At 39.2% G+C, this 14403-nt stretch overlaps 1 protein-coding gene across 1 annotated transcript in view; it reads right to left on the reverse strand.

Annotated features, from left to right (window-relative positions):
* MYO10 (myosin X) overlaps positions 1-14403 on the reverse strand; it is a 248865-nt gene that overhangs the window by 133768 nt on the left and 100694 nt on the right. The window contains exon 3 of the mRNA XM_005290206.5: positions 9602-9760. Within this exon, the coding sequence (XP_005290263.1) occupies positions 9602-9760 (159 nt within the window). The remainder of the gene's footprint in view (positions 1-9601; positions 9761-14403) is intronic.

Below are 14403 nucleotides of genomic sequence, written 5' to 3' on the forward strand. Positions count from 1 at the left end.
CCGGGGACGGTAGAGAAGGAACTGGGGAGACCGGCCACGCATGCATACTATTAACCTAGACTCACAGCAGGGGGCAGCCTCTGCGCATGCGTGGCCGGTACGAGTACTGCTGCAGAAGTCTCCGAGCAAAGGCGCAGGGACGCACCAACACCTGGAGTGGAGCACCCACAGGGACATCTCTCTCGAAGAAGAATGCCAGTTCTCACTTTCAGGTGACATTGTGAACAAGAAGCGTGCAGCATTCTCTCCTGCAAATTGTAACCAAGCTTGTTTGTCTGAGGGATTGGCTGAACAAGAAGTAGGACTGAGTGTACTTGTAGTCTCTAAAGTTTTACATTGTTTTGTTTTTGAATATAGTTTTTTTTGGTACATAGTTCATTTTCATGATAAAGGGATTGCAGTACAGTACTTGTATTGGGTGAACTGAAAAATACTATTTCTTTTGTTTTTTTCTGTGCAAATATTTGTAATCAGAAACAAATATAAAGTGAGCACTGTACACTTTTTATTCTGTGTTGTAATTGAAATCAATATATTTGAAAATGTAGAAAACATCCAAAAATATTTAAATCAATGGTATTCTATTATTAACAACGCGTTTAATCGTGCAATTAATTGATATTAATTTTAGTTGCACGATTAATTGTGATTAATTTTTTAATCGCTTGACAACCCTAGTTTTAACACATGCCCTATCTCTCTTTAGTACAGACCTGAACTACTGGCAGATACAATTATCTCAGCACAGTGATGCAACAGACTGGACCCTAATACAAGCCATGCAATCCACTTTGTCAATACAGAGACCTAATTTCTATAACATATGCGGTTCAAGTGTAGTAACCAGATAAACAGCAGTTTACTTAATGAGTATTTAATACTGTTTGGTGGTCTCTTCATGGAGAATGCTAATATGGGATAGCACTGAATAGCAATTCAGGGGAATGTGCAATTATTGGCTTGGATGGTGCATCTTATTCTACCAATAACTGGACCAAGACAAAGTCTGATTGGTTTTAGACTAAGGAATTAACTTCATTCTAGAGATCTGTGCTGAGGCACTGATGACCTGGCCAATCTGTGCATACAGAACAGCCATGTCACTTCTATTGTAAATTATTGAGAACAGTACTGATGCAATTGACGCTGACATATAGGAATGCTTATGATCTCATTTACAAGAGTTTCACAGCAGTGTAACTCTACTGTTTTCTGAGAGTTACTCCTGATTACACCAATTTCAGTGTAATTAGGGGCAAAGGGTCATATCATTAGCCGGTGTAATCTGGCATAGCTCCACCAAAATCAGGAAAGCTATGCTGATTTGCGCCAGCTGAAGATCTGACCCAAAGGCTGCTTACATGCAGCTGCTCAGGACCGTGTTTGGGCAGTTTACACATACCGTAAAGGCTTGCGATTAATACAGCCAAACTTTTACATAAAATCACTACAGGTTTTGGCTTTGTAAACGGCCATTTTCTTTTTTTGACCATGTCCTCCCATTCACCCTCACCTCCACACCTCTTTTAAACTTGTACATATGCCAGGGGAGATCAGACAAGTGCCTCTATAGTGCATTAGTTAAACCCAATAAAAAACAGAATTCGTTAGGATGGGTAACAGTTGCAGAAGCACGTTTCATTATTTTCCCATGTAACATGCACTGACATCAGTTTCCTGTTGGCCACTCAGGCATGGCATGGCACAGAGCAACTGCACAACTAGTGCACAAAACCTAATGATATTTTTGTGAGTACAATAAAACTTTGGTATAATCTAAGGCAGTCGCCTCTGGAAATGTTAATTACCAAATACCATAGTAATGGACACTATATAAGAACCTAGATAGATTGGACGGGTTTATTGACCTGGATGCTAAAGCATCCCTGCTCTCTGAATGGAATTTGAAAGGGGGAAAAAAAAAAAGGCAAGACAATTCATTATATCATTGATTATTATGTACAAGCATCAATCAGTTCCCTCAGGGAACTCTTGCGAATTAAACGAGAGAAAAATATGCTGTAATTAGATGGCTGAATTATTAGTAGCAGAGCATACTCAGTTAAAAGAAATCATATAAAAAGAAAGCAGAGTTAAATCTGATTATAGACATTTTATATACTTTTCTAAAGACATATAACTAGTTTTGAGTCCAATGAAGTTGCTGAGATTTCTGCAATCAAACAAAGAATCAGAAAGGAACTAGGTACCAGTTTCGAGCTTTTTAAAATTAAGAGTGATTTTGCTCTCTCATCCCAGGTTATTATACATTTGCCTTTTCATCTAAAGGAGAATGAGTGGTGGCAAAAAGAAGGTACAAAAGCACAAATAATGGAAACAGAGCTCTCTATTACCACTGCCACTGTCTGATGGAATACTTTGCAGCTCAATTCTTGGTACAAGAACTATGTATACACACACACACACACACAACCTAACATATGGTTACAATCATCTGCAGGCAGCTACAGTCTTAATTTGGGTTAGAAAATAATCCATTTTGTTCACCTACCCCACCCCTCCTGCAATCCCACTACAGACTGTCTGCCAAATTTGAGACAACTATTTGACCTTTTTGACAATCTTCAGCTCATTATTCACATGAGAACTTGTAGCAATGACAGACAAACTGCTGCTTGGCACTTGCTGGGGAAAAGAGGGGCAGGGGAGAGAATCCACTCTGAATTTCTCTGAGTATACTGAGCTAAGAAAATGAAACAGATTCAAAATTGTAAATCCAAGGTAATGAACCTCTGGTGGAATGAGTTCCTGATTCTGGGCATCACAAGCATGGTAAAAGAAAAGGCTGCTTAAGTTAGAGTAAATAAGCTACTCATGGCTTCCTAATGTCTTGAAAAGTGCACACTTCAAAGAAATAATCACTTCAAAGCAAGAACCAGCTAATTCCTACTTCAAAGTTGAATTCAAAAGGAAAATCAAATGTTTTTATGGATTGTGTTTAGATGGCAAAACAAGTCAAATGGGGATGCTTTCAATATTGAATAATGCAGTATTTATAAGTGTAGAAGAGGAGGTGAGCTTGCATATTAATTTTATTTTTAGATATCTTCTAAACTTCAAAAAAACCCTTCCTTACTCTGATCTCTACAAAATGTGCTTTCCTGGACCAGTCGCTAACCACTTGACTGGCTGGGAAAAGAAAGAGGCAGCTCTCTTCAGTGGCAGTTCTAACATCATAATTTAAATGTCCTGTCCCCTGGTACACTCCAAGTGATGTGGTTTATGGTGTCTTCCCCAAGACGGAGCTAGTCTCTTCTATGATGTGTGATTAACTGAAACTGACCCAAGGAGTGGCAGTCTCAACAGCGCTTGGGGACATTTATCCCTTTGATATGGCTACAAGCATAACCGCTATACACCACTGAACTGCCTGACACTTCTACTTTTGGAAATGAACATTTAAATGAAGTAGAAATTACATCCTTCAACTGTCTGTTTTATCATGTGCACATCGCTGGATTAGTTATAGGAAAGACTGTCTCAATTCCTGGTTTCCCTTCAAAGAGGTCACATTTTCAAGCATGGGTACCTTAATATGATGTCCACATTTAGCATTTGGATGCAGATACTGGCATTTGGATATTTTTAAAAGGTCATTCATATGCCTACTGTGAGTGCTGATCTGAGCTTTCAAATATGGGAATTGACCTCATTTAGGCTCGCACACAAAGTTGGACTCCCAATTTTAAATTAACCCCAGCTTTCCCCTTGGCAAAGTAATGAAGAAGGTAGAGATAATCACCTCAACTGCCTCTGATCTCCACTAGTGTTCTGCCCAAATGCTTCCTCATAAGGCTTCAGACCTGCATATGGCACACAGACAACAATAATGGCAGAAACAACTGTTCTCTCTATCCAAAACTTCTGCTCCTCGATTATTGAAGTCATGCATTGCTACCGAGTCTTTCCAGGCTCCTCTCTATATAACTGCATCAGTAGCCACAAACATATCCTTCTATGTTCGATTATCAAGGAGTCTGCACCTCTTCCTCTCAGACTTGGCCCTAGTCATGGTTACTTGTGCCTTCGTCCCATCCAGGTTGGGCTACTGTTACGCGGTCTCTTTGGGTCTGTTCGAGAAAGCCACATTTAAGTTTCAGCTCATCTAATACCAGACAACTCACCTCATTTCTAGGAGAGATAGGAGACACATGCTCCCCACTCTTTTCCTGTGCATTTCTGGATCCACTTGGGGGCCAATTCCTTATCTTCAGTTCCATCAATGGACTAGGACTTGGCTACCTCAGGATCCACCTCTTCCTCACGTCTACACCAAGAAAACTACTATCAGCAGGGACATTACAGCAGACAGAGTCCAAGGTGCAACTCTCAGCAGTCAGAAGAAGAATGCATTGCATGGAGGGCCTTGACCTATGGGGCTCCCTACCACCAGAGATAAAGAGAAGCTTCTGTCTCCTCTTTTAGAGCACAACCCATAGCACACCTCTTTGGAGAGACGTCCACAAGAAAGGCTACAGAAGAGCTAAGAAGATTGTCCCTTCCCTTAGATAATGTCCTCCAAAACAAAATACATCCTAAATAAAGGAGGAGCAGAGAAAAGCGTCCCTCCTCAGGTAACAGTTTTACTTCTTTGAGTATTGTGTTTGGAGCCTGGCTACTGAGGTGACCGTCCTGTTCTACAGTCATTTAAAGGGCAGATACCTCCCACGGTTCTATAACAAAACAAGGAGGGAGAGATGTTTGTTTTCCTTTGTGGAAATTCAGACAAGGAAAGAGTAAAGCAGTGTCTGAGGAAAACACATTAAACACAGAACAGATTTAGGTATGTTCAATTTTTACTTGAGACGTCAAAATGGTTCAACTCAAATTAGAATGGAGTTTATTATCTCTTCCAGCATCAATCTGGACACCACTAGCTGCTTCAGAATATTGACTACAGATTTGGATGAGTTTCTGATAGTGCAGAAGTTTCTATAGCCCAGCATTCCCTGAATGGAAGAGGGGAAAAAATAATAAGGCTTATACTTTACACTGGTCTTCACTGCTGGAGTTGCTGGCTGAGGCTAAGCAAATCAATGAGGAGCCTGATAAGCTGTGGCATCCATGGCAAATATCTTTACGATAATAAGGAAATAATGGAGGGTTTAAGGATAAGGGTATCATTATGCCAGGCAAAAAGGCATAAAAGGCGTAATTAACTGAAGTGAACTGCAAATTGAAATTGTACATAAATATTCAGATGTTTACCTATGTCTTCTCTGCTGGAATAAGAGCGTTTTAATACAGGAAAGAAAAAACTACTGTTTGGAACAAATGGATTATCAAGAGAAAAGAGCTACATTTAAAATGTCTTCATTGGAAAGCAACAATGTTAACTTTTCTCTCCACAATATCTATATCTATTTATTCTCCTTTGTAATTTCACAGAGAATCTTCACAAGCCTTTCCACATACCATTTAGAAATTAGTGGACTGCATTTCAGATCATGACATTTTGCTGTATAAACAAGTATGTTATAACAAACAAGTAAATATACAGCACTACACTGCACTCACTATGATGAGTATCAAGCTACTTCCCTGTCCCATTGCCATGTGAGCCAGAAGGTTTTTTAAAAACATCATAATGTCTGTATTACTTTAAATATAATTTGTATGCTGCTTTTTTAAAAAGTTACATACATTAAACTTTACTCTATGAATATACATTCTTCCACAGAAAAAATAAAGTTAGCAGAGAGACCACAATAGCTCTGCAAGCTAAAGGCCAGGTTGTGGCATTTGCACAATGGCCTCTGATAGGGCGCGGGCCGGAGACAGCTCACCCAAGGAAGAGGACAGTGCTTAGAGAGGCACAATTCCTTGCTGATTTCCCTACAATGCATGACGCTCCTGTTGGCCAGTCGCCTCTGTGGGCTAGTGGCAGGGAGTCAGGTTAATGGCTCCATACCCTTCCTGACCCAGTGGGGAAGAGGGACATGGAGGAAGGCTATGGTTGCCTCTGGCCCTGGTACAAAGAATTTAAACGTAAGGGGGAGGGTCCTTGTGTGTTCTGTGCAAGGAACGATCCAGTCCAAAACGAGAATGACAATGAAGCTTATCCCTTTAGCTGTATGAAAACATTTGTCAAATGTTAAGTGAACCTAATCTAACCTTTCCCCTCTATCAAATTTTGGCTTTATCCCAGTAACGTATCATTGCACTGTCCCTCCATGGTTCAATAGCTCTGATTTGGGCATACAGTATCCACCTTATGATTGGCCACTCCCAGCGACAAAAAATTTCAGACTGCATCTTTTGCTATCTGAAGTGCCACCACTCCTGGAGCCCTTATCCCATTACTGCATCACCCTCAGCACTGCGACAGTGCTCTAGCTGGAGTGGAATAGAACTGCTTCCTATATCAGACTCTGGTCACATATGTAGGCCAAGTGGGTTGCTTGAATACAAATTTCACTGCATTGTATTTGAATGAGCCTGGGTTTTGTAAGATGATGACACAGTGGACCCAAACAGTAAAATCAACAATATCGCAGGGACAATGAGCAGCATCAGCAACTGAAGGTGCCATGTCACCAGGAACAAAACACAAATCTGTCTGTCTAGGAATTTATACTGCACTCATCACCAGAATATTAGAGAGATCCATGAGTTGCCACAACAAGACAGGGAACAAACTAGAACACAGCTCTGTAAATATAGCTGTTTCTTGATTCTCCACAAGGGCTTTTATTCCCTTAAAAAAAGGGAGAATCTAAATGTCAGCCTGTCTACGCACTGGGAAATTTATAGGTAGTTATTTGTTTTTACTCTTAAAAAAATAAATAAATAAATAAATCACAAGGAATCCTGAAACATGTTTTCTTAATTTCTTCAACTCTGTGCATGCAAAGGAAGTAGTTCATGTATGCTGAGCTATCAGCATTGATTTTTTATTTATTGATTTTTATTTTATTTTATTTTTTAGACAAAATGGTTCATTTTTTTTGAAGAAAAAAATATAAAAATTAGGGCTGTCGATTAATCACAGTTCATTCATGCGATTAACTCAAAAATATTAATCGTGATTAATCACAGTTTTAATCGTACTGTCAAACAATAGAATACCAATTGAAATTTATTAAATATTTTGGATGTTTTTCTACATTTTCATATACATTGTATTCTATGCTGTAATTGAAATCAAAATGTAATTGAAATCTAAATATTTGTACTGTAAAATTATAAACAAAAAAAATCATATTTTCCAATTCACGTCATACAAGTACTATAGTGCAATCTCTTTGTCGTGAAAGTGCAATTTACAATTGTAGAATTTTTTTTGTTACATAACTGTGCTCGAAAACAAAACAATGTAAAACTTCAGAGCCTACAAGTCCACTCTGTCCTACTTCTTGTTTAGCCAAACAAGTTTGTTTACATTTACAGGAGATAATGCTGCCCTCTTCTTATTTACATTGTCAACAGAAAATGAGAACTTTTGAGTGGGCATTGCAAGGTATTTACATGCCAGATATGCTAAACATTCATATGCCCCTTCATGCTTCGGCCACCGTTCCAGAGGACATGCTTCCATGCTGATGAGGCTCGTTAAAAAAAATAATGTAATAATTAAATTTGTGACTAAATTCCTTGGGGGAGAATTGTATGTCTCTGGCTCTATTTTACCCACATTCTGCCATATATTTCATGTTATAGCCGTCTCGGCTGATGACAGTACATATTGTTCGTTTTAAGAACACTTCCACTGAAGATTTGACAAAACACAAAGAAAGTACCAATGTGAGATTTCTAAAGATAGCTACAGCGCTTGACCCAAGGTTTAAGAATCTGAAGTGCCTTCCAAAAATCTGAGAGGGACGAGGTGTGGAGCATGCTTTCAGAAGTCTTAAAAGAGCAACACTCCGATGCGGAAACTACAGAACCTGAACCACCAAAAAAGAAAGCTATTTTGGATGGTTATTGAGCAGAACCTATCATCAGCATGGACGCGTGTCCCCTGGAATGGCGGTGGAAGAATGAAGGGACACATGAATCTTTAGCACATCTGGCACATAAATATTTTGCGACGCCGGCTACAACAGTGCCATGAGAATGCCTGTTCTCACTTTCAGGTGACATTGTAAACAGGAAGCGGGCAGCATTATCTCCTGCAAATTGTAACCAAGCTTGTTTGTCTGAGCGATTGGCTGAACAAGTAGTAGGACTGAGTGGACTTGCAGGTTCTAAAATTTTACATTGTTTTGGTTTTGATTGCAAGTTTTTTTGTACATAATTGTATATTTGTACGCTCAACTTTCATGATAAAGAGATTGCACAACAGTGCTTGTATTAGGTGAATTGAAAAACACTATTTCTTTTGTTTTTTACAGTGCAAATACTTGTAATAAAAAATAAATATAAAGTGAGCACTGTACACTTTGTATTCTGTGTTTTAATTGGAAGCAATATATTTGAAAATGTAGAAAACATCCAAAAAGATTTAAATAAATGGTGTTCTATTATTAACAGTGCGATTAATTGCGATTAATTTTTTTAATCGCTTGACAGCCCTAATGAAAATTATGAGGACCTCACAAAACATATTAAAAAAAGACAAGCTCAAAATTTAAGATTATCAGCACTGACTATTCCTTTGGCAGCGATATGTAACGGAACAAAAACAGGTTTGTGCCCTTTTGTGTTTCTTTATGGTGGATAATCAAATTCCCTAAAGGTGATGGTTGTTTGGTTTTTAAATATGTGTTTACTTAAATTCAGCCTATTTGTTTACAAGAGATGGACCTTGGCAGAAAATAACATTATGCTGGCTAATCCAAGAAATTGGAAAGAAAATTTAGGCTAAATTACTGCATGTCAAATTATTTTATTGCACTTTATTACAAAATGAAAAATAAGTATAAAAAAGGCCTGTTGGGATCAACATTGGTGCTAAAAAGTAAAATTGAAACTCTATTAGCCACAGAAGTGGGCAATATAAAGTCAAGAAAAATAAAACTCCATGTAGACTAATGGTCTGATTTTCAGAGGCCCTGAGCACCCAGCTGCTTCCACTGATGTAAGCTCCTAAACCTGACCAATTTCTATGGCATGGGCTCGCCACCTGTGGGATCATGATAACCACCCTGTCCTACCCATATTGAAGAATGGGAGAAGGGTCTCAGCTAGATTCTGGCCAGATGGGATCCCCAGAGGGGGACTCAATATGGAAAAGATTGAGAAGCACTGTTCTATTGTGTCCTCTCAGACAATCTTCTCACAACTTCATCTGTTGCAGTATATTAAAAAACAAAACAAAACAAAACAGCATCTTTGCTCTCCTGACCTGTCCCAACATATTTTAATGAATAAAAAAGGAAGACCTTAAAAATCAGTATCATGTCTGATTTTCATAGACATCAAAGATTCCATTGCACTTTTCTCATCAGCCCTTGACCAAACTTTCCCTCCATTTTTTTCTGGTGGAAAGTCAGCCTCCAACACAGATGGATTCATTTCAGTCCTATGCATGTATATAGTTTGAAGAACTCAGGGGATGGGAGGTGCTAGATAAGTGTAAAATATTGCTGTTACATGCAGGAAAACATTCTTCATAGTTTTTGTTTCAGAAGATACTTACATAGATTTTATTTTGCTGATATCGCTGGAATAAGTTGTGCATGATGGAGCCCTCATGGAGGTCTACGAGTGCTGCCATGTCTTCCACACTCTCCACACTTGTTTGATGCATAGCTGTTACTTTTTGGTGCGTGATTGTACTCTGTTTGTAAGTGAATACCTGAAGGAGGAAAAACAGGCGGTGCATTAAAGTATCATGGCTATACAAGAAAGTATTGTTCAAGCTGATAAACTGGACAGAGAGTCAAAACAAAGCACCTGCACCACGTCAGTCCAATTTATACCTATTTTGAGGACTTATGGGAGACATAAGCCTCGTAAACCTGCACAGGAAAAGACTATTCCTGAGGTTACTAATAACTACATAATGAGTAGTCAGAGGACTGTAGTTCAGTTTGGGGTGGATAGAGTCCCATCACTGCATACTGCACTATTTAGGACTTCATTTACCAGGACAAATTTCTCCCTAAAGTAACTCCATTGATTTCAGTGAAATTACACTGGGAAAGAAACATGTTTTGCAGTAACAAGTGTCAGAAATAAAAAAGTATTTATTCAATCATGGCTAGCAAAGTAAACATTTATGGGCTTGGTCCAACGCTCATTTAAATCTTTCCATTGTACTCTACGATCAGGATCAATGACACGTTAGGTCATTAATCCAACATTAATGTGCAGGTTAAGTACCATGTGGTACAACCTTTCAAGAGCAGGTGTCAGACTGTGATGAAAATGCATTTGATAAAACACAATTAGAGTATTTACACATTAAATGAGTTCATGCATTTTCCATACAGTTGTTCTAAAGATCTGCTTGGAAGATATTTACATACAGAATCTAAGTAAATCACCTTGTATGGGTTCTTGTGACAAAATCATTACCGAGGATATCTAATATCTTTGGAATTCAGTTTCCTGTTTCTTTTTTAATTCACATTCCTGGCAGCTAACCTCTATATGCACTGAATATATCATAAAAATAATTTCTGTAGGAGTTGCTTTTTTATTTATATAGCCAACCCTACTTGGCAATCTTATTCACTGGTAACGTAATCACCCTTAAAAAATGAGAAATCCAAACACGGGGTAATGCAGAGATTTTAATAATGTGGTACATGAAAAAATCTTCCAAAGCCTTCTGAAATAATATTTATAAAGCTTTCTTCTGACTTAAAGATTGTGATAACTGGCAGTCTAACTAGTTGTGAACATTTCAGAGTTGCTTATGTGGGCTACGAATTGCATGTTACTGGAGATTGGAACAATACGGTGCAAGATGCCAAGTCTTCTCAGGAAAAGAAAAAACTTCTAAAACCTAAATATTTTCAGAGAAAAACACTGAACATATTTCTTCTAATGAGGAGCTGAACAGGTGCAGTAATGTTCAGAATTATAGGAAGCGATTCTGTAAAAATAGAGGCCTGCCACGACTAGACATAGCAAAACAAACAGTGAAAACCATGTCATTGCTACAACAGAAACAGAGGGAGGAGGGAGACCAAGATCAGTTACAGACTGAACGGAAGGCAGAAACAAGTTGTAACACTGAAGAAATTCAGTATTCAGGATCATTATCAGAATAATAGGCCTTCTGGGAAGCCAGTTAAAAACCACGTGGATGGAATGCAGGTTTGTGGCAGAAAGTATGAGAACCACCACTAGCTATTATTCATATTGGAACAAATAGTGTGGAAGAGAAGGAAGAATTCAGAAAACTTTACAATTCTAACAAGAGTGGCAGACTTTCAAAACCTCTCAATACTGCAGGCACATTCACAAAGACCCAGGCTGATCCAGAAGATGCATGGTTAACTGAGGGCAAATGAAGATTCAACTTCTGGAGGCCCTGGACAGTGTTCTGCAGGGACAACTGTTGGATACAGAAGACAAGAAAAGCACTTGATCAGGGAAGACTGAAGTTGTTTGGAACGGCTAAATAGGAGGGTAAGGGAATTAAACCAGGCAATGGTGGGTGGGAGAGAATTAGTTATCTGAACCATGAAATGGGCAGGAGGAAAGCTGTGTCAGAGAAAAGTAAATGAAGTCACAACAAATCTTTGGCCTGCAAACATTTTTAGAGTCCCTAAGACTAAATCATACAAAAGAACAGAGTCTGGAAACAGAGCCAGGCACAATTTCCTTGCCATTGCTGGGGCCTTGGGCACTGGTGCACCTCAGTCCCTCCTATTCTCTGCCTGTGGCACATAAAAGTCTAGTCTCCTGTGGGCTGTAAAACTTTGGTCTAATTTTGGTTGTTGGGTTTAGTGTGCAGGCACTGGGCGGTGTTGGTGGCCTGTGATATACAGGAGGTCTGACTAGATGATCTGGTGGTTCCCTTTGGCCTTAAACGCTATCACAATATCAAACAGATTAAACGTATTAATAAATTAATTAATAAATACAAGACGTATGGTGGAAAAGCAAAAGGAACAGGATTGAAGGAAGAACATCATGGGCAGGGAACAGACAAAAAGAAGAGGGGCGGAGGGGGTAGGAAATGACAGAAGAGTGATAGCATTATATGAGAGAAATGAGCAACTTGAGCAGAGGCTATCAAAGAGGAAAGAGATGAAATTAAAACAAAATGAGTTCTGTTGAGAAGGGTTAAGAAGCCAAAATAAAAGAAAAAAGAAAAAAAAGTGTGTGTGAAGTCAGCTTCCTGTAGATATGGGTCATGTAAAAGGAGCAAGCACTAGCCAAGGAAATAGACAAAATCACTTTTTAAAAAGGAGGACTTTATTTTTAGGGGATTTCAATTTCCTTCATATTCCTGCCTCGGAATCCAGATAGGTCACGCAGGTGAGCAGGGAGTTCCTGAATAGTTAAGCACAAAGTAATAAAGAAATGAAACAAGGGTGAAAAAAACAAAACCTTAAACCTTGCAAGGACTAATTAGAAGGTCACAGTGTGAGATACTGTAGCACAGGAAACCCCTCGGGGTGGGGTGACCACAACACCATGACAGGTTACAGAACCGATGCAAGCACAAGAAGAGGAAGATGAACAAGCAGATTTCTGAACTTTAAAAGATCAAACTTTGGCAGAATACAGAATCTGGCACCCACTCTGAACTGGCAGCGGTATCAGAGGGTCACACAAAACACACAGGAAGGTTGGAACAAAATTTAAGACAGCACTAAATGAGGACTCAGCAAAAATGCTTTCCTCTCAAGATATAAATATACCAGGAAAATAATTTGTACATGCTGAATTCATAGGGAGGCTATGAATTAAATCCTAAGGAAGAGAGGGTATGCAAAATAAAAGTAAGAGGTCTGAAAATTACCATGGAGAGGGGAGAGGCAGCAAAACTGGAATACAATCAGAAGGTTCAATCTTGCAAGAAAATCAGTTAGAGGTTAAAATAGAAGGGAACACAGAGTGTGGAATAACTGGAAAGGAAACAAATGCTCTGAAAATACACAAGAAGAAAACAGGGCTCTCTAAAGGAGAAAAGGGCACCCCACCCGGTGAGGACAGTGACACCTCACAAATGCTTAATGACTAGCCTGCAGTGGTAAACACACCCATAGATAAAGCAAAGATAGAGGTGACTATTGACCAGACAATAGTGAGGAGAAGGATATTTCTGAACTATGGTCAGGAGAGAACAAAGTGTGAAAGAAAAACAAGCATGAACACTCCCGGGTTCTAAAGGAATTTAGAAGGGAACTGCCAAATCCCCAGATACCATTACATTGCTAAAAACAGAGCACACACACCTGAGGACTGGAGGAAAATTGGTTTAGTGCCAAACTTGGAGAAGGGGGGAAAATATGACTGAAGGCAGGTAAATACAGGCCACTATGTTAGACTTCTCTCTCAGCAACAATACTGGATGTTACATGGATGAGCAGGGATCATTAGATAAATGTTAACACTAGCAAGAGGGTGACATAGGCAGAGAGGGGGAGAGGGAATGAAGAAAGGTGAGATTAAAACAGTGGATAATCTGCCCTGATTTCATCAAAGCTTGCAAGAGAAGTGGGCATGAGATGGCCCCACACCTCAGCTTTCTGACTCACTTCTGTTTAGGACTCTAGGGACATCATAGATAGGATTTTCAAACATGCTCATTGTTGGCCTAACTTTACTCCCTCTGAGTCAATGGTAAAGTTCCACTGATTTCACTTGAAAGCAGACCAACACCCAGTGCTTAATAAATAAATAAATGAATGAATAAAAAATACCCACTGAAAGCTAGTACCATCTGAAGCCTTCCATTTGCCAGGCCTCCCATGAACTAACATCGCAGTTCTGGGTACGAAGGGCAAAAACTATACCCACCTTTTGGAAGTAGTACAGACAACAGGAAATGATTGAGGGGGTGGAAGCAAGGTCATATAAGGAATCATTTTGTGACCTTAACATGGTCAGCTAAGGAAAAAACAGCTAGAAAGGGGAATTCAGTAATGGTATGCAAGTACTTCAAGAGGATGTACAAAGATATGGGCATGAATGTGTTCACTCTACCACAGCAATGCTCACATTTTCCTAGGAATGACTTTCCAAATAAGCCATTCCTGTGATGCAGGGATGTTATGTACTCGGGGGGGAGGAGGGCGAGGGAGGGGGCGCGATGCTGCCGAGACACTCTATTAAGAGGTGGTCCACACCATGAAAAAGTTTGAGAACCCCTTTTGTTCAAGACCGAACACGAGGGCTGGATTTGTGACATGATTAGAAGCCATGCTTTTATGAATTACATATATCCCTGGCATTTGGAATGTGCTGTTCGACTATTTTAAGTTATCATGCCTTTTTTTAAACCTACTCAAATTCATTATTGAATTATGAAAAGTA

Source organism: Chrysemys picta, chromosome 2, assembly GCF_011386835.1.
Source record: "Chrysemys picta bellii isolate R12L10 chromosome 2, ASM1138683v2, whole genome shotgun sequence".
NCBI classification, from domain to species: Eukaryota; Metazoa; Chordata; order Testudines; family Emydidae; genus Chrysemys; species Chrysemys picta.